Below are 23,879 nucleotides of genomic sequence, written 5' to 3'. Positions count from 1 at the left end.
GTGGGACAATGGTCTTGTACCCTGTAAAGATCTGTCAAATGTATGGTTTTAATAAAATGCTGATTGGCCAATAGCCAGGCAGGAAGTATAGGCAGGGTGATAAGGCAGGAAGGAGAGGCAGGGTAATGAGAACAGGAGAATTCTGGGAAGAGGAAAGGCTGAGTTTGCTGTTGTCACCCAGACACAGAGGAAGCAAGATGAGAATGCCTTGCTGATAAAAGGTACCAAGCCATGTGGCTAATGCAGACAAGAATTATGGGATAATTTAAGATGTAAGAATCAGTTAATAAGAAGCCTGAGCTAATAGGTGAACAAGTTTATAATTAATGTAAGCCTTTGTGTATTTTTTGGGACTGAACGGCTGAAGGACTAGGTGGGACAGAAACCTCTGTCACCAGGAAAGAACAAGGGCATAGTCACAACCAATCAAAGCAAAATCCAAGTCCAACAGTATAAAAAGTTCAGCATTGGCCATCTGGAATTCACTGACAATATTGGGCTCTCCCAGAGGGCCCAAATTCAAATACCCTACAGCCCGGTAGTTTTTTAGGGACTCTCAGACTTCCCTCTATTTCTGCTCCAGCCTCTGCCACACACATATATCTCCTAGCCACAGACTTGCTCCACTCCACAGCTTCTACTGTCCTTGGTAGTTATCCCACGGCACTGGCGTCTCCTACACACTGGGCTCGCTGCTGTATCCGGGCTGCACCTTTACCCATAGCCTTTTTTTGGCTCTCTTCAGAGCCTCTAACCCTGCCAGATGCTGCTAGGCTCCATTTCTTTCCATGACTCCTTCTTCCTGGGGCTTCAACTGTATCTCAGGCTGCACCTTCATTGGTGGCAGTGCCTGGTCTTTCGAGGGACTCTAGCCTGCCACACAATGCCAAGCTTCAGCTGCTCTTGAGGATGCCTTCATGCCCTCAAAACCAGCACCACCTGGGACTTTTGTACTACCCAGTTTGAATATCAGCATGTGAGGCAGCCTTGGTCCCAGCAGGACCACAAGTTCTATATGATGGTCCCCAGGAATATTTCCAGACTTAGGATCCTCTGCTGCAGGTCTCTTCTTAATCACTGCTAATTTCTCAGCTCCAGCTAACCAGCATTGATTGTCCGGGTAATGGAAAGGTTTCTCTTTAGTGGTGCTGGTCTCTTGTTAATTAGCCACAGCTGATTTTTCAGCTCCGGCTAAAACCGAGGAAACAAATTCAAATACTGTACAGCCCGGTAGTTTTTTAAGGGACTCTCAGACTTCCCTCTGAAACTTCACAAGCCAGGCCTCTGTTGTCTGTATCACTCTCAGTTGAGGTTCCCTCTTCCAAAAGGACTCTGTCTTTGTCAGTTGGTTGTAAACTTAGCCAGCACACACCCAGACCTTGGACTTACAGCTTCCAGAACTTGAAGAATAAATGATTTTTTTTAATCTATCCTGTCTGTGGTGACTTGGTATAGCAGCAAGAGGCAGCTAACTCAGTAAGGTACATTTAGTGATAATTTGAAAAGTTTGGATTTTGCCAAGTTTTTGATTCCATTATTCTCTTAAAAAGTATTAAAAGTATTACAAAGAATACTTTTAATGAACATTTTCAAAGGTATTTTTATTCTAGAAGAAGCCAGTCTTAGTGTTTCTATTGCTATGAAGAGACACCATGGCCACAGCAACTCTTATAAAGGAAAACACTTAATTGAGGCTGATTTACATTTTCAGAGGTTCACATTATCATCTTAGAGGACATGGCAGCCTGCAGACAAACATGGTTCTAGAAAAGGAGCTAAGAGTTCTACTTCTTGATTCACAGGCAACAGGAAGTGAACTGTATTCTACACTGGGTGTAGCTTGAGCATATGTGACCTCAAAGCCCGCCTGCACAGTGGTACACTTCCTCTAACCAGGCCAATAGTACCACTCCCTATGGGCCAAGCATTCAAACACATGAGTCTTTGGGAACCACTCCTATTCAAACCACCATAAAGTCATCCCTATAAACTGCCTTAAAACCCAGGTTTATCTTCCTGACATAATGACTTTTCAGTAAAAAAAGAGTAGCTAGCAGTAGCTTAGAGGCTATGATTAGCAGGTGCTGAATCTAACTAATAATATACTAACTATTGCAGAAAAAAATGACCGCTGATAGCTACTTTATATACTTGACTAGTTTTTACTTTCTCTTTCCTTTTTGTTCATTCATTAACTTGGTGCTATGCCACTAGCTTTATTAATTTTAATATGTTAAGAATGTATCCTGGCCAATGAGCCAAAAAACAAATTCCTTCTCAAATGTCCTTCCCTTCTTTCCTCGTTTCTCTCTCTCCCACCCCACTTTCTTGAACATGCTAGGATTGTTTTGTTTGTTTAAACAAATTTTACTGGATATGTTTAGGGTGTGGATCATGGTGTTGTAAAATATGTGTGCACATACACACACACACTTGCATGCAAACACACACGTGCGTATAAACTTTTTCCTGTTAACAAATATATATACTGTTTTGTATACTTATTCTTGTCCTCCTGTGTGGCAAGAGCAGCTGTAATGTACTAATTAGGTAAATGTTCTGAGTATAGCACATTATTGTTAACATACCATTTATCTTATTTTGATTTTTGTGATTTTTAATGTATTTTTTTCTGACATAGCTCTTCTTTAAAGAAAAACTTTTCTAAACTCTTCAAGTGAAAAGCAACTGGAGTGTGTTTGTCCTAGGTTGACTTGTCAAAGGACCTCCCTCACTGGAACAAGCTTAAGTCGGATGAAAAGTATTTTATCTCCCACATCTTAGCCTTTTTTGCAGCCAGTGATGGAATTGTCAATGAAAACTTGGTAAGATTTTATTTTATTGTTGTCCCTATTTTGTATTTGAATGACAATGTTAATAAGGTCACCATCAACTTGCCTGAATAAAGAAAGATGCCTTGATAATAGACTAGATGAGGCTCAACTTCTATTTAAAAAACATTTGAGGTATGTGTGTGTGTGTAGGCAAAGGCCAGAGGAGACACTGACTGTCTTCCTCTGTTGCTCTCTGCCTTATTCCCTGAGAAAAAGTCCCTTCATTGAACTTAGAGCTCACCATTATTTGGGTAAGTTGACTGTCCAGAGAACCCCAATAATCCTCTGTCTCTGATACCTCTGCACTGGGGTTACAGGCTCACAGACACATGCCCAGATTTTTATGTGGGTGCTAGGGAATCCGCACTAGGTTCCTCATGCTAATGTAGCAAGTATTCTTACCCAGTAAAGGTGCCTCCCGAGACACCAAAGTTTAACTTCTGAGTTTATTTTTCTCATGAAGTTTCAGAGGAAAAGATAGTTGCTGTCAAATGACTAACAATATATTATGGAATCAAGCATAAATTTTACTTATTACAACTACATACAGTGTGGGGCTGAAGATGTCTCTGACCCTGGACAGCACTGGCTAGCATTATAGAGGCCTTGAGTTTTAGCCTCAGCAATGCGAAACAAAATCCAAAATTTCACAGAATTCATAAACTTGATTTTTTTCTTCCAATAACAAACTTGATAGAGAACATGTCCTTAATAGTCACCTGCAGCTCTGCATAGATCTAGGTTCTGCCCCTCATATAAAAACATGTTATGAAATGGTGCTGGCATAACTGGATATCAACATGCGGAAGAATGGAAATAGATCCATATCTATCACCATGCACAAAACTCAAGTCCAAATGGATCAAAGACATCAACATAAAAACAACCACACTGAACCTCATAGAAGAGAAAGTGGGAAGTACATTTGAACACATTGGCACAGGAGATCACTTCCTAAATATAACCCCACTAGCACAGACACTTAGAGAAACAATAAATGGAACTTCCTGAAACTGAGAAGCTTTTGTAAGCAAAGGACACGGTCAATAAGACAAAACAGCAGCCTACAGAATAAGAAAAAATCTTCACCAACCCCACATAGAACAGAGGGCTGATCTCCAAAACATAAAGAACTCAAGAAATTGGTAATCAAAATACCACATAATCTAATAAAAAAATGGGATACAGACCTAAACAGAGAACTTTCAACAGATGAATCTAAAATGGCTGAAAGATACTTAAGGAATTGCTCAACATCCTTAGCCATCAGAGAAATGCAAATCAAAACAACTCTGCGGACACTAAGAGAGACTTACATAGATATAATCTACATGGAAAGTAGAAAGTAGAAAAAGACAAGATCTCCTGGGTAAATTGGGAACATGGGAACCTTAGGGGAGGGCTGAAGGGGGAAGGGGAGAGTCAGAGAGGAGAGCAGAGAAAAATGTAGAGTTCAATAAATATCAAAAGGAAATGGGGGAGAGAGGGAGGGAGGGAAGGAAGGGAGAGAGAGAGAGAGAGAGAGAGAGAGAGAGAGAGAGAGAGAAACCTTTAGTACTGAAGACCCATCTTAGCTTATCCTCCCCAGTTTGCTGACTGACAATTAAAAAAAAAGCAACTCTGGGATTCCATCTTACACTTGTCAGAATGGCCACGATCACAAACACTGATGACAACTTATGCTGCAGAGGTTGTGGGGTAAAGGGAACACTCCTCCATTGCTGGTAGGAGTGCAAACTTGTACAACAGCTTTGGATATCAGTATGGCAATTTCTCAGAAAATTAGGAAACAACCTACCTCAAGACCCAACAATACCACTTTTGGGTATATACCCAAAAGTTGCTCAACTGTGCCACAAGGACATGTGCTCAACTGTGTTCATAGCAGCATTGTTTGTCATAGCCAGAACCTGGAAACAACCTAAATGCCCCTTGACTGAAGAATGGATAAGGAAAATGTGGTACATTTACACAATGGAGTACTACACAGTGGGAAAAAATAATGACATCTTGAAATTTGTGGGCAAATGGATGGATCTAGAAAATATTATATTGAATGAGGTAACCCAGACCCAGAAAGACAAATTTCATATGTACTCACTCATAAGTGGCTTTTAGATATAAAGCAAAGACAAACTAGCCTACAATTCACAATCCCAGAGAACATAGACAACAATGAGGACCTTAGAGAGACATACATGAATCTAATCTACATGGGAAGTAGAAAAAGACAAGATCTCCTGAGTAAATTGGGGGCATGGGGACCTTGGGAGAGGTTTGAAGGGAAGGGGAGAGGAAGAGAGGAGAGTGTTAATATATATATATATAGCTCAATAAAAACAGTTTAAAAAAAGAAATCGTGTTCTGATCAGTCATGAGAAATGGGTTTTTGTTAAGGAGAGTAGAAGTAAGAACATCCAGAATGAGCCAGAAAGAACTTTAACGAATCCAACCACTATTAGGGAAAAAGCTTTACAAAGCAAAATCACTGTTTTTGATAATGTTGTAAAATTTACTGTTCAATAGGCAGTGTTTCCACCTAGAAGGTCAATTTGTCCCATTGCTCAGGAACACAGTTCATGGAGTTGTGGGCATAGCGCTCAGTGGGCACCTGCCTGGCATAGGTAAAACACTACAGCACTGCGTAAGATGCTGCTTTAAACGACCCATAAAGACTAGGATAGAGTAAGATGCTGGGTTTGACCCTCAGAACCACGAAACAACGAGAAAAGAAAGAAAAACATTTATGTCTTTTGTGTCCTATTTGTTGTATAACAGACATCTTTTTCCCCAATATATTATAGTATTAAATTTTACTTGTGTGTGTGTGTGTGTGTGTGTGTGTGTGTGTGTGTAAGTCGTAAGTCAGAGGACATGGGGGAGCCCGTCCTTCCACCATGAGGTTGCAGGTCATTAGGTTTGGCAGCAACTTTACCTCTTGAGCCTTCTAATTGATCTCAAGATCAGTTAGATCATGTTTCCAAGGTTGGTCTTGAGATCAGTATCCTCCTGTCCAGCTTCCTGACTGCCAGAAAAGACAAAAGATTTTCAAATGAGAGTTCTGATGTTGCATTATGCTCATAGTGTGTGACCAGCGCTTTGTGATAGCCCGCTCACCGGATCTCTCTGTTCCCCGTGTTTCTGTAGGTGGAACGGTTCAGTCAAGAGGTGCAGGTTCCAGAGGCTCGCTGTTTCTATGGCTTTCAAATTCTCATTGAGAACGTCCACTCAGAGATGTACAGTTTACTAATAGACACTTACATCCGGGATCCAAAGAAAAGGTATAACCGTGTGTGTGTCAGAGATGTACAGTTTACTAATAGACACTTACATCCAGGATCCAAAGGAAAGGTATTACCGTACCGTGTGTGTGTCAGAGATCTACAGTTTACTAATAGACACTTACATCCAGGATCCAAAGAAAAGGTATAATCGTGTGTGTGTCAGAGATCTACAGTTTACTAATAGACACATCTGGGATCCAAAGAAAAGGTATTAATGTGTGTGTGTGGGGGGGGAAGAGGATAGTTATTTATGAAGGTTTAGCTTTTTGCTTACATTGAAAGTAGAATGTATTCCAAAACTACAGTATTAAATATTATTTGTGCATGGAAGATTGTGAGTGTAGTTTTCTATTGCTCAATAATGTGTTAAAGACCTGTCATAGAACCAGATAGATAATGAATACCATTTTAAACCCTTGTTTGTATTTATAAATTTATTATCTGCATTTCAATGATATTTTTAGATCCAAGCCATTAATCGTGAGCTTTGCTTTTATTTCTGTATTCATAACTATGAACATGTAAAAATATAGACAAACTCTATTTGGTAGTGCACCATAAGAGTCACAGTCATTGTCTCTGATTATTAAACCTTAGTCCGGGTTACAAACAAATGAATAATTTTTTCTCGATGTCTTTTGTTTCTATAGGGAATTTTTGTTTAATGCAATTGAGACAATGCCGTATGTCAAGAAGAAGGCAGACTGGGCTCTGCGCTGGATAGCCGACAGAAAGTCGACGTTCGGTATGTAGCATTACCTGGAATGCCATCAGGTTAGCGTGAGAGCAGAATGCGGGGCTTTAGTGCGCCAGCGCACGGACTCTCTGTGTAAGTGAAGTAAGCTGCTCCTTGGGCTTAGTACAGTAAGGAAGGCAGGATCTCAGCATGCACACTGGCGAGTTAAAAAGTCAATGAAACCCAACCAAGAGAGTTGCAGTCACCGCCGGTTTGTGCCGGTTTAAAGCACGCCAGGAATAAAGCAAGTCAAGTCCTACCAGTCTTGGAAACAAAGATCTAGTTTCTGAAGATTGGTATAGTCAACCAGGACAAGAAACAGTTTGCAGTACCAAGCTTAGCTTCCACTGGTAAGTTAAATGCATACATACTTCTGGATAAGCTGAAACCATCCCCCCCCCCCCGATTTTTTTTTTTTTTTTTTTTTTTTTGAGGCAGAGTCTCAGGATGTGTGTAGCTCAGGATGGAATGACCTCTAACTCACCTGCTCTCCTCCTCAGCCTTCTGAGCATGGGACAAGCATGTGTCACTCGGCCTAGCCTTACAATACTTTTACATTAATTTTTGTGTAGAGGGACAGAGGCATGTGTGTGCCATGGTATGTACATGTGTGAACAGTGGAGGGAGAGGGAGAGGTTGGTTAGGCAATTGGTAGCTCTCCTTTTCGGGTATGGCACTAGAAGTCAGCGGTATGGGGATGGTTTGTTGTGCAGCACACTTCCTGTTTCCGTAGCCAGCAGAGGATATGCAGTATGGGGATGGTTTGCTGTGCAGCACACTTCCTGTTTCCATAGCCAGCAGAGGATATGCAGTATGGGGATGGTTTGCTGTGCAGCACACTTCCTGTTTCTGTTGCCAGCAGAGGATATGCAGTATGGGGATGGTTTGCTGTGCAGCACACTTCCTGTTTCCATAGCCAGCAGAGGATATGCAGTATGGGGATGGTTTGCTGTGCAGCACACTTCCTGTTTTTGTAGCCAGCAGAGGACATGCAGTTCTGAGGGCCACCTGCACCCCAACATTCAAAGGCAGCTCTTCCTTGTGCAGGACTTTGCCCAACCATCGTGGAGACTTCTTGCCAACTGCTACCCCAAGCAAGAACAAGGAGGGCAGCTGTCCTTTCCCTGCTTCTAAAATCTCACAGTCTATCGTTTTTTTAGCAAAAGAAAAACTTAAACATAATCCTTTGAAAATATCCCTTTGTTTTAAAGTTTATGTGTTATGCTGTAAGAAGATTCAGTTCCTATAAAGCTAAGAATTTCTAATTATCTGAGTTTTTTAAAATTAAAACATGCTTTCCAGTTTAAGATTGACAGATATATTAACTGTTAGTATTTGTTTTAAAATTACATCTGTAACCTCAAAAACTAGTATTTATGCATTCAGTGTCCTGCACTGTGGACTCTGCTGTATGTAAAAAGTACAGCCCGCTTTCCCTCCAAACACACCATGAAGCTTCTGCCTCCACTGCAGTTTTCAGAATGAGTGTCCTGCTTGTTTCTATTTCACATATATTCTCAAAAGTTTATGATATACCTCTTATAATCTTTGTGCATGAGTATGTGTTCCTGTGTGTGTGTGTCTGTGTGTACGTGTGCTTGTATAGGTACAAGCACACGTGTGTGCATGTACCTGTGGAGGCCTGAAGCTGATATGTCTTCCTGAACTATTCTTCCTTCCTCCCTCCCTCCCTCCCTCCCTCCATCCCTTCCTCCCTCCCTCCCTCTCTCCCTCCCTCCCTCCCTCTCTCCCTCTCTCCCTCCCTCCTTCCGTGTGTGTGTGTGTGTGTGTGTGTGTGTGTGTGTGTGTGGTGTGTGGTGTGTATGTGCATGAGACAGGAAGAGAGAGAGAGAGGGCCCAGTGAGTTTCATTGGGATTGTTTATAGAAATCTGAGGGGGAATTTGCTGTGAGAGCATGGGTACTTTAGCTGGTAGCTGTGCCATTGTCCTCCTGTATCCATTTCTGATCTAGGATTCCATGTGTGCTTGCCACTCCTGGCTTTTTACATGGATGCCGGGCATTCAAACCCCAATCGTGCTGTCTTCCCAGCCCCTTGTCAGAGTCTTCATTCTCTCTGAAGCAGCCTTCTGTAGCTGTTCCGTATGGCGCTCTCTTCAGCGTTCGCCCAGATGCGCAGAATGGTTGAGACAGCTCTCCTCCATGTCCTGCTTTAGTCCAGTTCTCTGACAGATAACTGTCCAGATAGCATGACTTTAATACTTCAAGATGCCAGTTATTATAGTCTGCTAAATAATTAGCTGCAGGATAAAAGTATCATAAACTAATACTCAATTAAGGATGAGATGAAGCAGTAGTTAATTTCATATTGTAATATTTATTATATTCACATGAAAGTTTTCTATAATTCTTTTGACAGTACTCATCAGCACTTATTTATTAATATTTCTTCATTTTTTTCAAAGCAGTTTTTTAAATGGCATTCATAAAGATAAACTAGAAGTTTTCTCATGTTGTAAGTTATTAACAGGCAGTGTGGGTTCCTATCTCTTTGCTGTGGTTGATCTGTTTAGTGTGAGGTAAGCAAGGAAAGAGCAAGGGCAAAGCAGGCTCCTCTAGAGACAGCCAGGAACACTTCAGTCACCCTGCTTTTTGAGATTTACATATTTTTTCTGAAAATTAGAAATTCTGGATTTCAGCATAAAAATTAGACATGTCTATAGAATGGTTTTAAATTTTAAAATTGTATTGTGTGTGTGTGTATGTGTGTTACAATCCAAAATACCCTAAAGACAGTGTCACAGCTGTGACGTCACTAAAGATATTTAGGAATGAGTCTCTGCAGAGACCTTGCCTTCAGTGAATGAACTTTTAAGTTGGCTCTTCTGTCCTTAACAGAACATTTTATCCTCGAGCTGAATTCATTGCTTTCAGCTGATTTTTTAAAATTATTTTGCTAGGTTTTTGAAATGCTCACAGCTAATCTTTTAGCAACAATGGGCTGCTAACAAAAATATAAACCTTAGCAACCACTCCTCCCATTAGAGGAAGATGGTTGTCATAAGGTTTATCTCGTGCTTCCCTTTCTAGCATCCACACCTGTGTACACGTTGTGAGCTCACACACGTAGTGAGCTCACACACGTGTCTGCACTCACAGGCACGTGCTCTTTACAGGAAAATCACCTCTTTTTTATTTATTTGGTGTATGAAAATCCATTTTTTTGTGCAGACAATACCACCTACTCAAATCCATGCTTGCCACAGGGTTTGAAACAGACATGTCTTTCTCCTTTAACAGGCAGAGTGGAAACCTCTGCCCTGAAGACGGCTGTGGGGAGCACTGTCTTGTTTGGCTCATTTCGTAGGAAGGCAGTGTAATGTTGTAAAAACCCCCTGCATATGTAGACTCACGAATGTCTTCAGCGTCCAGTTAGAAAATGGAACTTGTTTTGTCTCGTAGGGGAAAGAGTGGTGGCCTTTGCTGCCGTGGAAGGCGTTTTCTTCTCTGGGTCATTTGCTGCTATCTTCTGGCTGAAGAAGAGAGGCCTCATGCCTGGACTCACTTTCTCAAACGAACTGATCAGCAGGGATGAAGTAAGGAAGGGAGTGTTCTCCCCTCGCGCGTGTGTGACACGTGCTCCTTCAGTTTTCCTTCCCCTGGAGATGGCGAAAAGGAATAGACACACACTTCTGCCTGGGCCTGTGAGACTCTGTTTCTTCCACAGCCGCTGTTCCTCCTTGGCCTCCACCTATCCTTAAATATGAATGTCATAGATTCTTGCCTTGGTCCCCTTTGTCCTCATGGAATCTAAACATTCACACATCCTCCAGCCTTCTCTGGACTCCAGTCACTCTTTCCCGAGTTCCAGGCCTGCATTCATGTGCACGCTAGGTGTTTTCTCTGCACCCTCCGTGTGCGTCTCAAACAAGCATCTCAGAGAGCACAACTCATTGTCACCTCCCAAACGGGCTGCTCGGTTCCATCCGCTTGTCACAGCCCGATATCCTGGGAGCCACATCCAGTTATAACCAAGTCTTATCTCACCCTGCCTGCCACACCTTCTCATTTTTCTCCTCACCTTCATTTATTTATTTTTTCACCTGTCGATCACTTTTTTCAAAGAGACAACTCAGCATTCCCGATTCCGTTAGCTGAGCACTGCTTCTCTCAGGAGTCACTTGTTCTCACGAGTTCTCAGCTTGCCTACTTGGTTAGATGCTAAACTTGTTAGCATGGACACTACCCTTATTTCCAGTTTAGTCCCTGATAGCTGCCCAGTTCACATCCGCCCGCACTAACCCGGGCTCCTCTGCTTTTGTCTTCTGAGGAGCCTCCTCAGGTGACTTCTCTGAACCTCCATTTCTTCAGCTGTCAACTCCAGCAGGGGCTGTTAGAGTGTGAGGAAACGGTGTGTGTGACAAGCATTTAAATTTTAAAGATTTCTTATTTATTTTATGTGTTTGGATGTTCTGCCTACATGTATGTAGTGTACTGTGTGCAGACCTGGTGCCCTTGCAGTTCAGGAGGTGATATTGGAACCCCTGGACCTGGAATTTTTTTTTTTTTTTTCTTTCTTTTTTTTTTTTTTTTTTTTGGACCTGGAATTCTTGATGGTCGTGAGCCACCCCGTGGGTGCTGGAAGTCAAACCTAGTTCTTTTGAAGAGCAGGTTCTCTTAACTCCTGTGTTAATTCTCCAGCCCCGTGAAAAGTGTTTTTTAAGTGTACAAATGCTTGTTATAATTATATTCTTCTGCTTGATGTCTTTAACTTTCTAATAACTTAGACAATAAATGCCACAATTATCATAGAGAATTTAGCAGAAAAGTCAGCAAACTCAGAGGTAATGTTTACTTATAGACTTTTCTACATTTAAATCTCTCTGTTTCTTTCTCCAGCATCCCCGTGTGTATATATCATATTTTTTATAATTTGTAGCTCTTACATTCTTTTGCTCGTTAGAGACAGGATCTCACCATGTTCTAACTTCAGCACAGTGGCTGCGCCTTAATCTACTGCTAATTCAGCCGGCAATTGTGACTCCACAGTCACTGGCCTGCTTCTGTGGCACCGGCTCTGTCACTGCTGCTAAATCTCTCTTGTTCTGTTTATAAATAAGACTAGAGATCCAAAGGCTGGGGTGAAAACCTGCTAGCTCAGAGAGACTGACAAGTAACTAACTTTCCCTCCTTGGTGGCATCTCCAAAAGAGCCATGTTCCTGCTTCCCTAAACCAGAAGAAAAACACACCGCTCCAAATCTCCAAATCCCTCCTTACTACTCTCTCTCTCTCTCTCTCTCTCTCTGTCTCTCTCTGTCTCTCTCTGTCTTCCCCTCCCTCTCTCTCTCCCTCCCGTCTCCCTTCCCCTCCCCCCTCTTTCTTTTCCCCTCCCTCCCTCTCCCTGTCCCCTTCCCCTCCCCCCGCCTCAGATACCCTCTGATACTCTATGATTACTTTCTGTCAGCTAGTTGCTAGCTAACTCAGCTTCCTGACCCAAGGTTAATTGTATTTAATTAACACATATGCAAACTCAGGGTTCAGTGTGATCTAATATCCCCCAACACCCTGTAGCTCAGGCTAACCTTGGATTGGACATTTTCTTGCCTTCACCTTGAGTGTTGGGTTGCAGGTATGAGTCAGCACACCATTCTTTCTCCAGTTGGCCAATGTTGTGAGCCCTTTTTATACTAAGCATTCTTTCAAAACAGATTGTTAGGCTTGTAATATTCTGGTGAGTAAATGTATCATTTATTTGATCCTAATTAGAAATTGGTTTCCTGAATTTTTGCTTAGCTTTTTTCTTTTTGAGATGGCATCTTATTGTGTAACCCTAGCAGGCCTGAAACTTGCTCCGTAGACCAGGCTGGACTTGAATTCACAGAGATCTGCCTGCCTCTGCCTTCCGAGTGTTGGGATGAAAGATAGTCATCACCATGCCAGGCTGTTTTGCTTTAACCAAGTGAAACTTCGCATATAAGCTTGTCTTAGCTTTTAATTTTTCTTAAATTCAATCACAAAGAAGAATTAGCATGGTTATTTATATTTGCTCAGGTTTCTTTCCAGAAAATTTATAGCCGTTTCCAGTTCCATTAGCCATGCGTGACCATTTTCTTACCTTATCCTCTCCAGAGCTTGGATTAATACGCTCGATGCTGGGCAGATCTGATAGATAAGCTGGCACTTCATTTGTTTATTGCTGGTGTTGAGCTCTTTCTCATAATTATATTATGTATATTTTCTGTAGCTACCTCTTGTCCTTTATTCCAGTTGTGATGTTCATATTTTTCTTGTGTAGGTACTATTAATATTCTAAGGCCATTTATATTGCATTCTTTAATCCTCAAAGAAATACTCAAATTTGCCATGGTTATTGGCATATTCCTAACACACAGTAATTGATTGGCCTCTTTTATTATTATTGTGTTGAGACAGGGATTCTCTGTGTAACCCAGGCTGTCCTGGAACACAGAGATTCACCTGCCTTGTGAGTGTTGGGATTGAAAGAGTACACCACTATGCTTGGTTTGATTGACCTTTTTTTTACATTGTTTGCTGAATTTGTGATAGGATGAGTATAACATGCAATTTCAATTTCATTGTATTTATTTTAAATATTTTCTCAAATGATCCTTTTATTTGAAAAACACGTATTGCATGTGTTTATGTGTGTGTGTGTGTGTGTGTGTGTGTGTGTGTGTGTCCCCGTCTGGTGTCTGCCTGGGTGGCACCTGCCATGGCACACATGTGGAAGTCAGAGGATACCACATTGTAGGAGTTGGGTCACCCCTGCCATGTTGGTTCCAGGGACTGAACTTAAATCTTCAGGTTTGGCAGCAGAGTCTTTACCCAAGGAACCATCTTGCTAGCCCTGGTGATTTTAAAGACAGGGTTCTCATGTCTCCCAGGCTGGTCTCAGCTCAGTATTTAGCAGAGGATGACCTTGACCCATGAGGGCTAGAATAACACCAGTTTTATCCTGTGCTGAGGAACAAGATCGGGGCCTTAAGCTTGCAAAACAAGCGCTCTACCATTGAGCTATTTCCCTGTCCTCTTCCTTTTGTTTTGAGATTCGGCCTTACCAAGTTGCCTAGATGGACACACAACACATTCTGTAGCCCAGGCAGGCCTTGATCAACTTCTCTAGTATCTGAGATTACAAGCCTGTACTTCAGACTTTTTAAAAAATATTTATTTATTTATTATTATGTATGCAGTATTCTGTCTGTGTGTATGCCTGCAGGCCAGAAGAGGACACCAGACCCCATTACAGATGGTTGTGAGCCACCATGTGGTTGCTGGGAATTGAACTCAGGACCTTTGGAAGAGCAGACAATGCTCTTAACCTCTGAGCCATCTCTCCAGCCCCCAAGCCTATTCTTCAGTGGGCACTGCTGTCTTTTACTGATTGATAGAATACATCTCAAAATGTTCATTTTAAGACATCCTTCTAAGGTTATTCCCATTTATCCTTCCAGAGTAGCTTTTGGATTAAAAAGTACCAGGATTTTGATTGGAGTTGCTTTAAATTGCAAAGTTATTCATTTATCGATCTGACAGCTGCTCTTGTCATTGGTTTACTGGTCTCTGCAGTCATTAGCTAGCTGCCAGTTACAAGCAGCATTTAGCATCTCTCATGCTGCCTTTGCTAATCCAGGCATTGTCCTGAGTCAACTCCGTGGGGAAAAAATAATTAGTACAGTTCCATGATTAGCTTTCCAAAGGGTATGGGTTTTATTTGTTTATTCAGATGGTTTTTACCAGAGAATGATTATGTAGGTATTACTTGAAATACAGTCTTTGACATGAGGTTCTTTTCTGAGTGGTTGGTCCCTTGTGTTACTTAACAAGACCTAAGCCATTCTGAATTCTACCCTCTTACAGTAAGCATTCCTTTCCCATCCGTGGTCCCTTACAAAATTATTTCTTTCTTTGTAGTTTAAAAATATTAATGGACCCTACCTTGGCATTGTGTTTTAAACATTAATATTGTTGGGAAATCCTGAATGTGGCCTTGTTTCTTTTTCTGTTTTGAATTTGTGGAAATTCCCTGTTTTTTTGGGGGGAATTTTCAGCTCTGATTTGGAGTCCCGAGTGCTGGCTAACGCTCATCCATCTGTTCTGCAGCTACTTCAGGTTTTATAGAGTAGTCATTTTGTGCTCGAGGCTGTTCCTGTGTTTATTTTTCTGGTTGGGTTATTTCCTGTGGCTTCAGGTGTTGGGCACCTGCTTTTCCATTTGCACCGCACCAAGTTCTCTTTTCTCTAGAGCTGTTACTGCAGCAAACACTGTCTTTCCGTAGTCTCTGTAAGTGCTCCTGCGATAGCTGCTTTCCCCATTGCCTTGAGAAAATCCCTGACCAGAAGCAACGAAGGAAGGGAGGGAGGGCGGGAAGGCGGGCTTGTTTGGGTCACAGGGCAAGGGGTATGGTCCATCGCAGCAGGGAAGGCAGCGCAGCACCAGCTGGTCCTGTAGCATCCCCAGTCGGTCGCTCGCTCGCATCCTCGGTTATTATGAAGCAGAGAGTGCAGGGTGCTGGTGTCCAACTCACTGCCTGCTTTTTATTCAGTGCAGGACCCCAGTCTGTGGAATGGTACCGAATGGTGGTACCACTTACAGTAGGGGTGGGTCTTCCCACTTTATTAGCCTAATACAGAAAAATCACAGATGTCTCAGAGGTGATCTATGATGTCACAGATATTTCTATGGTGATTCTCAGTCCCATCAAATTGGCAACCATGATTTATCACCGTAACTAATTACAGTTCTTCAATCATTCTTTAAAATTTTTACATTTAAAAATGAATCATTTTTCAGCGGGGGCAATGGTGGCACATGCCTTTAATCCCAGTACTCTGAGAAGCAGAGGCAGGCTGATCTCTGTGAGTTCAAGGCCAACCTGATTTACAAGAGCAAGTCCAGGACAGGCTCCAAAGCTATAGAGAAACCCTGTCTCGAAAAACCAAAAAAAAAAAAAAAAAAAAAAAAATCAGTTTTCTTGTTGTCGCATCTTACATTGTTTCCTTTCCAAAATGTTTTTGTTACAAATTTTTTGGTTTGTAAATTAGTATTAATATTATAAAATGTTAATAATGTAAAATGTTAAAAACTTAAGATTTACTATCGTTTAAAGTTTCTATTATAAGTTATGGCATTGGCGTTCAATGCAGTTTGAAGGAGAAAGGTCTTAGCACATTGACACATTGTGTACAAGTATCTATCTAATGGCTTGCCCTCTGTTTTAGGGGCTTCACTGTGACTTTGCTTGCCTGATGTTTCAGTACTTGGTAAATAAGCCTTCAGAAGAAAGGGTCAGGGAGATCATTGTCGATGCCGTTAAAATTGAGCAGGTAAGCGTGGGAGCTTAACGTAGTTATTAGCACATCCGGTTATCACGTGACTGCATCCTATTTTATATTCAGTTTTTTTTGCTCTATTTTTATTTGGTTTTATGTGCATGCATGTTTTGCCTGCATGTCTATCTATGCTCTGCATGCTTGCCTGCTGCCCACAGAGTCCAGCAAAGGAGAATAGATCTCCTGGAAGCGGAGCTGCGTGTGGTTGTGAGGTCCCTGTGGGTGCCTGAATGAAAGCCTGGTCCTGCAGAAGAGCAGCCAGTGCTCAAGTGGAGCCGCCTTTCCAGTCCCTGCAGTTTGCCTTTAAAATTTGTTTTGAAATGGTGCCTCGTACTGTGTGGGCTAGCCTTGAACTCCTGGAGTAATGCAGCCCTTCTGCCTCACCTTCCTGGCACTGTGCCACTGTGCCCAGAAGCATTTGACAATTGTAAGTTATAATTTGTACGTCAATATCATGTAGTTCAATATGACAGTGTCTTGGTTGCTTTTCCATTGCTGTGGAAAAATACCAATTCATAAAAGAAAAACATTTAATCTGGGGCTCAAGGTTCTAGAGTCCATGACCATCATGGTGGGGAACACGGGAGTAGACAGGTGTGGTGCTGGAGCAGTAGCCGAGAGCTTACATCCTTATCTGAAGTAGAAGGCAGAGAGCTAAGTGAAAATGGTGTGGGCTTTTGAAACCTCAAAGCCCACACCCCCAGTGACACGCCTCCTCCAACATAGCCATGCCTCCTAGTCCTTCCCAAACAGTTCCACCAACTGGGGACCAAGTATGAAAATATATGAGCCTCTGGAGCGTTCTTATTCAAACCACTGACACATGATATATTGAAATTGTTACCTCAGTTTATAATTTGATTAAAAGTCAGCCTTTATTACATATCAGGGTTTTCTGTATATCTTGTTTATTTCAGGGCTGTATTTTTGTTTTAAATCCATTTGCTTAAATTTAATTTATTTAAATTATATATTTATATAATCTACAAAGTTATATAGATATATAATTAAAATTATATTTAATTTCTTTTAAATATGATCACATAGCAAACATTTTAATTATTATAGCTTCTTAGTTTTATATTCTAACTACTAGAGAGAGATGGCAATTTTTGTTTTATAGCTTCAGTATGTAGCAGGCTACCCAGCTGAAGCACAAGCCAAATATTTCCACAGTGGATCAGGAAGTGAATTAGAGTAAAACTTAATTTATAGCATGTGAATGTGGTGCCTGGAAGCTGCTTGATATTCTACTTAACAGTCCACTCCAAAGAGCTAACTCAAAGACGAGATTTGCTCGACTTGCTTTTGAACAGCATGTAGGATATAGGCAGGGTTTTCATGCTATTGGAAAAATGTGTTTGTATTTCGGCATCTTCGTACCATTTTGAGGGTGAGTTTCATGGTTAATATGCTTTTCCCTTCCCTCCATTAACACTTTACTACTGTCTTCAAATATAGTTGGATTTCAGTATATCTCCCGACCTCCGAACCCGTGTCTGTCTAATTCCACACTCTCTGTAATTACTGTCCTTTTCCTGCCTCGCTTTTGTGGCCCTGCTTCCCACGGTGGTGTCTCTGAGGTTTGTCTGGAGACTTGAGGACAGAACATCGCCATTTCCTTGTTGGTGAAATCTAGGAGTCAGGTCCTGTAGCACTGCTTTAAAAGATCCAGTAATTTGCTATTTCTATTTCACTTTGGCCCCCTGAGGAGTTGAAATCATGTAATTAGTAATCTCCCAAACATTTGTAAACAGATGGCATTGTCCATCATGTTAATTTATCCTGGCACACCTTCCTCGAGCAAAGCAGTGTCTAGAATATGGAGAAAGCTAAACTCCCGTGCCTTGTTGACTCCTCTGGGAGAACCTGTTCGTGGTTCAGAAGGTGCAGTCTCTCCCAGCAAGGAAGGTTCCAGCAGGAGCTCAGAGCTCCCTCCTTCCAGTGTTGGCAGACCAGAAAGTAGAGATGGGATGGGAAGAAGGCCCTCAGAGTTCTCGCCTGGTGACCCATGACCTTTCTAAACAGTGGTACCAGGAAGGAACCAGGTGTTCAAATACATGAGCCTGTGGAGGACATTTCAAATTAAAACCGTCATACTCCGTATTTGGGGATGTATACTTATTGTTATGTGTTTGGATCTGACTCTGGCTTTGTCTGTGTTTCAGGAGTTTCTGACAGAAGCCTTGCCTGTCGGCCTCATTGGAATGAACTGTGTTCTGATGAAACAGTATATTGAGTTTGTAGCTGACAGATTACTTGTGGAACTTGGCTTCTCTAAGGTAACTAAAGTGTTTTAAATCATGTTAACTACCTGTGTTGGTTACTGTTCTGTCACTGTGAAGAGACACCGTGACCAAGGCAGCTTATGAAAGAAAGCACATAACGGAGGTGGGGTGGGGGCTGGCTTATGGTTTCAGAGGGCTCGTCCATGGAGCATGGCATGAAGACAGGCATGGCACCAAAGCAGGAGCTGAGAGCATGCATCCTGGTCCACAGACAGGAGGCAGAAAGAGAGCAGCTGGGCCTGGCGCGGGCTTTCGAAACTTCAAACACCCCCCCCCCGCCCCCCGTGACACATCTCCTCCAGCAGGGCCACACCTTCTCTTCCTTCCTTGGTAGCCTGCCAGCCTGGAACCGAACATTGGAATATAGGAGCCCCTGGGCTCCATCCTCGTGCAGACCACACACCACCAACAGGGTTGCAGGCCAGTGAGGCCTCTCACGTTTGGTCTCCTGAAAGCACACATAACATGCTAGTCTCCTTTAAACACATGACAAGCTGGATTGTGATGTCCACCCATAATTCTGGCATTCTAAGGCAGAAGGATTCAAGTTTGTGGACAACCTGGGCCACGTGGCCTATTTCTGATGGACAAGAAAATAAAATATGTAGGACACAGACTTGTTTTGTAAGAAAAAAAATGTTTTTCAAGATCCTTTGAAACTTAAAATGAGGTTGGTGACAGCCGTCGGAAGCCCTCAGCATCTTAGAGGGGCAGCGTGGCCCTGCAGGTGCCTGGGTAGTGAGGACCTGTCGTGTTTTATCTTTGCCCTGGTTGTGCAGTGTGACTGGGTTCTTCAGAATCTCTAGCGACATTTCTTTTCTTTCAGGTTTTCCAGGCAGAAAATCCCTTTGATTTTATGGAAAACATTTCGTTGGAAGGGAAAACGAATTTCTTTGAGAAGCGAGTTTCTGAGTACCAGCGGTTCGCAGTCATGGCGGAAACCACAGACAATGTCTTCACCTTGGATGCAGACTTTTAAATCTCTCCCCATTTAAAAATACCACAGAAGCCAGATATGGTGGCACATGCCTTTAATCCCAGCACTCCAGGGAGGCCAAGGCAGGTGGAGTTTGGGGACTGTCAGAGCCACGTATAGAGATCTGTCTCAAAACCCAAATAACAGCAGCAAGAGCAAACTAACAAACAAAACCTTGTTGGTAAAATAGCAATTTATTTTTCTGTCCTTTTGAAACGTTGAGTATTTCCTTCAAGGAAATGAGAGTTTGAATAGAAGGAAATCAAGAACTAAATTATAAACAGTTGATTTATCAAAATGCACTTCAGTTTATACAGTGAGAGGGCGTGACTTTTTCTTTATTCGTTAACACATAAGATGTCATTAAGAGCATGGATTGAGGAGTCATATATGAGTTTGACATCCTGCCCTTACTCCTTTGTGTGACCTTGGCAGGTCAGTCAGTCACTGTAAACTTCAGGGCAATGATCTGTAAACCTCCAAGTTCATGGAGGTCACAGAAGAACAGATACACAAAGATAAGTTTCCCTCCACTACCTGGACGACCAGTTAACACCAACGATACGACTGGTCACAGTAACACTCTCCAAAGTGACTGTGATTCTAGGTTAGATGGAGATTTAGTCCATTAGGGTCCATTTAGAGTCCATTGCAGGAAGAATATAAGAATATGAAACCTTAGAGAGGTCATGATTCTCATCAGCCCCTTTGCCTGTCCCAATCTGCAGTAAAGAATGTAGCTCATAACTGCTTAGGGCGGTAGAGGCCTGTGGAGCAGAATCCAGATGTTGCCATGGTTGTGGGCCTTAGAAGAAAAGCAGTTCTCCTTCAGGAATTAAAAAACCAACTTTTGCCAGGTGCAGCCCTGGAATGTTTAGAACCAGGATAGATGGGTACTTCCCAAAGTCATATTCTCAGAGCTGGTAGACCTTGCGATGTTTTGTGATAGACTTCATCTGTATGTCTTTATACTTTAAATCTCTCCACAGTGTTATGAAGGGATGCTCTTTAGTGGGACTGTGTATGGTGGAGAGCTAGATGATAAGGGAGAGGAACAGGCCAGGAGCCAGGCCGCCTGGGCAGTGTGCCCTCTTCATTTTCAGGAAGCACCAAGAGGAAGCCTGAGCCCCATCAAACCCTGGTTCCTACTCGGTGAAGTGCCTGCTGCCCAAACATGAGGGCCTGAGTCCAGATCCCCGGGAACTCCATAGAAACCATAGCAGCACATGCTCACATGCCACACACTTATACGTGCACATACACAGAGTGCACACACGTGCACACACTTGCACACACACACACAGAGTGCATACACGTGCACGCACAGAGAGTGCACACAGTGCACATACACAGTGCACACGTGCACACACATGCACACATGCAGAGTGCACACAGTGCACACACACCTGCACACACAGTGCACACGTGCACACAGTGCACACAGAGTGCACGCACATGGAGTACAAACAAAGTTCTGGAAACCGAAATTCAGAGATTTCTCTCTATGTAAGTTTTGCTCCATGTGTTCTATAACTACTGATTGATCAAACTAGGAATTCTAAATGAATGCAAGAGAGGCCGCATAGTTCCACTGTTAGAGGGACTATCAGAAATGAAGTGTTTGGGTTACAGTCAGATTGATTTTCTTGCTGTGTGCTTCCCACTGGTCATGTGGTCACCCGATACCCTTCTAAGCCTTCCAGCACCTGTTACTAAAACATGGAGATAGGGGTGAGGGTCAGAGAGCTGAAAAACAGCCACGATTCCAGCCACTGTCCTTTTACTGTGAGATTCTGGGGCTGTCATATCCTTTAAATTTCATTCATTGTGATTTGTTTTGCCCGTTCCTTTGTTAAAGTAAACTACCATGCATTACTGTTTACGGCACTGTAGAATATCAGAGTACCAAAGAGCTTGGAGTGTTCAGGTAGCGTGTTTCAAGATACTTCGCTACTGCCATACAAAACCATCTAAAGCAGTTATCATCTCAGACTGAAAGACGACAGTTCAACTGGGTATGGCCCCGAAGTTTAAGTCCAGATCTTCCGTGTGAGTCATGCCGGTGCCTTCGTGTGATGCCTGTTTACAGCAGCAATAAGCAAAGCTGTGTTTAGAAGAAGTCTTAATATCAAAAAACTGAATTTTAATACACGGCAATGTTGCTCCATTCAGTATTCTGCACCAGTTCCCCCAAGATGCACATGTATTTATTATGCCTGTTTTGGTTCCTAGACATGGAAGAATCATAAAGTTACAGGATATCTTTTCAGTGTCTCGTGGGTAAAGAAAGTTTAAGTTCATGGCTTTTCTCTTTTTTCCAGCACACGTGTTTCAAAGAAATTCAGTTTATCATAGAATCATAATCAACTTCATCATAACAATAGTTCCACTGCACAATTCAGCACGCATGGTGTGGAGCAGCTTTGGGTGCATTTATTCCAGCGCTTTCTGCAGGACTGAATTTCAGTAATAAACAGTTACTTTGTGATGTAATCCACTCCCAGCCATGCTGTTATTTGAAGAAGTTACGGTGTTTCATTTTAAAATATCCAGATTCTGCCGGGCGGTGGTGGCGCATGCCTTTAATCCCAGCACTCGGGAGGCGGATCTCTGTGAGTTCGAGACCAGCCTGGTCTACAAGAGCTAGCTCCAGGACAGGCTCTAAAGCTGCAGAGAAACCCTTTCTCAATAAACCAAAAAAAAAAAAAATCCAGATTCTACTTCTGTCACCATTTTATTATATTTTGTTTTTCTTCTTTTAGTTGGAGTTCATCACGCAGTCTGGCCTGGATTACACTCTTGAGCCTCCTGCTCCAGCTTCCCAAATAGGCATTATAGGTGTGCGCCACCATGCCCAGATACAACTTTATTTTTTGTGCATAAAGAAGATGTGCATGTTAAAAATAATTTAATATTCAGATTATGTATTTTATATTTAAATATATTTATGTCATTCTCATAGACTCTCCAGATTTACTTTTTACAACTAAGCTAAGAGCTCAATGTCATGTCAGTGGTGGGCTGCACTAAAGCCAAATTAGCTCTAAGATCAAGTGTCATGTCTTGAACTAATTGAGAGAGTTGGAAGTCACCTCAGGCAGAACCTGGGGTGCAGAACTCAGAAGTGAGATTGTAATTCTCATCCCTTCCTTAAACAATCTGCTCCTTTGTAAACTGCCCTGGGTCTGCAGGAGAATCTGGTATTCCTGGGGGCCTAGTAGGAGAAGTCGCTCTTCAGATTTGTGACTTAATTATGTGAAAGAAAACATGTAAACCAGGAAGACCAGAGGATGGCTCTTTTTTTTGGTAAAGAAAAGTAAGTTCACAATATTTTAAACATGTATTTAACTGTTTTACAACTTTGTTTTGACTTTTCTAAGTGATCATTTAACAAAATCTCAGCATCTGCCACGTGTGTAAGAAGCTTTATGAGACATGGTGTTCCTAAATATATTTTGTTAAAATACATTATGGTCAATCAAACCGACCCTGCTTATAGAGACTCAGGGCTTTTTTTCCACCAAAAAAATTATCAGTTTTGTAAAGTTTGTTGAAATAAACTGTATTATATCATTTTGTGTGTGTTTTTCATGGGTAAGACCATTTTTTTATTCGTGCAGACTACCTCAGTCCCAACTAAGGGGAGTGCACTGTCTCTCCTGTGTGTGCAGGTAAGTGCACGTACACAGTCTGTTCAGTGTCTCCTGTGTGCGCAGGTCAGTGCACATTACACAGTCTGTTCATTGTCTCCTGTGTGAGTAGGTCAGTGCACGTCATACAGTGTGTTCAGTGTCTCCTGTGTGTGCAGGTCAGTGCACGTTACACAGTCTGTTCAGTGTCTCCTGTGTGTGCAGGTCAGTGCACGTCATACAGTGTGTTCAGTGTCTCCTGTGTGTGCAGGTCAGTGCACGTTACACAATCTGTTCAGTGTCTCCTGTGTGTGCAGGTCAGTGCACGTCATACAGTGTGTTCAGTGTCTCCTGTGTGTGCAGGTCAGTGCACGTCATACAGTCTGTTCAGTTTCTCCAGCCACCACAGTGTACACTGACCGTGGCCCTCAGCCCTCTCACTTGCTGCTCCCACACCCCTGTCTTCTGTTGCTCTCATTTCTCTTCCCCTAGCTGAGAGTCTCTGTTGTGACCCACTTGGCAAACCTCTCTCCCCAAAAACATCTACATTATGATTCATAACAGTAGCAAAATGGCAGTTATGAAGTAGCATCAAAAATAATTTTATGGTTGGGGCCACCACAGCGTGAGGACTGTATGACAGGGTCGCAGCCTTAGGAAGGCTGAGGACCCCTGCATCTAGCACATTAATGAGAGTAGCCATCTTATCAGTGCCCTGAACTCTGTTTCTCTAGACTTTATTAAGTGTAGGAAAACTCAACAAGTCCCCCAGCACTGTTCCAGTGGGATGGTCCTGGTTTCCTGCATTTGCACACCAGC

General features: G+C 42.4%; 1 protein-coding gene across 4 annotated transcripts in view; it reads left to right on the top strand.

Moving 5' to 3' along the window:
- Nucleotides 1–23,004, top strand: part of Rrm2b (ribonucleotide reductase regulatory TP53 inducible subunit M2B) — a 35,472-nt gene extending 12,468 nt beyond the window's left edge. For all 4 annotated transcript variants that reach the window (XM_038342604.1, XM_038342603.1, XM_038342606.2 and 1 more), the window contains exons 3-9: nt 2,709–2,825; nt 5,982–6,115; nt 6,769–6,863; nt 10,276–10,409; nt 16,057–16,161; nt 18,336–18,449; nt 19,282–23,004. In XM_038342604.1, the coding sequence (XP_038198532.1) occupies nt 2,709–2,825; nt 5,982–6,115; nt 6,769–6,863; nt 10,276–10,409; nt 16,057–16,161; nt 18,336–18,449; nt 19,282–19,434 (852 nt within the window). In that variant the 3' untranslated portion in view covers nt 19,435–23,004. The remainder of the gene's footprint in view (nt 1–2,708; nt 2,826–5,981; nt 6,116–6,768; nt 6,864–10,275; nt 10,410–16,056; nt 16,162–18,335; nt 18,450–19,281) is intronic.
- Nucleotides 23,005–23,879: the final 875 nt, after the last annotated feature.

Source organism: Arvicola amphibius, chromosome 9 (assembly GCF_903992535.2).
Source record: "Arvicola amphibius chromosome 9, mArvAmp1.2, whole genome shotgun sequence".
NCBI lineage: Eukaryota > Metazoa > Chordata > Mammalia > Rodentia > Cricetidae > Arvicola > Arvicola amphibius.
This window is presented reverse-complemented; position numbering and strand designations above follow the sequence as displayed.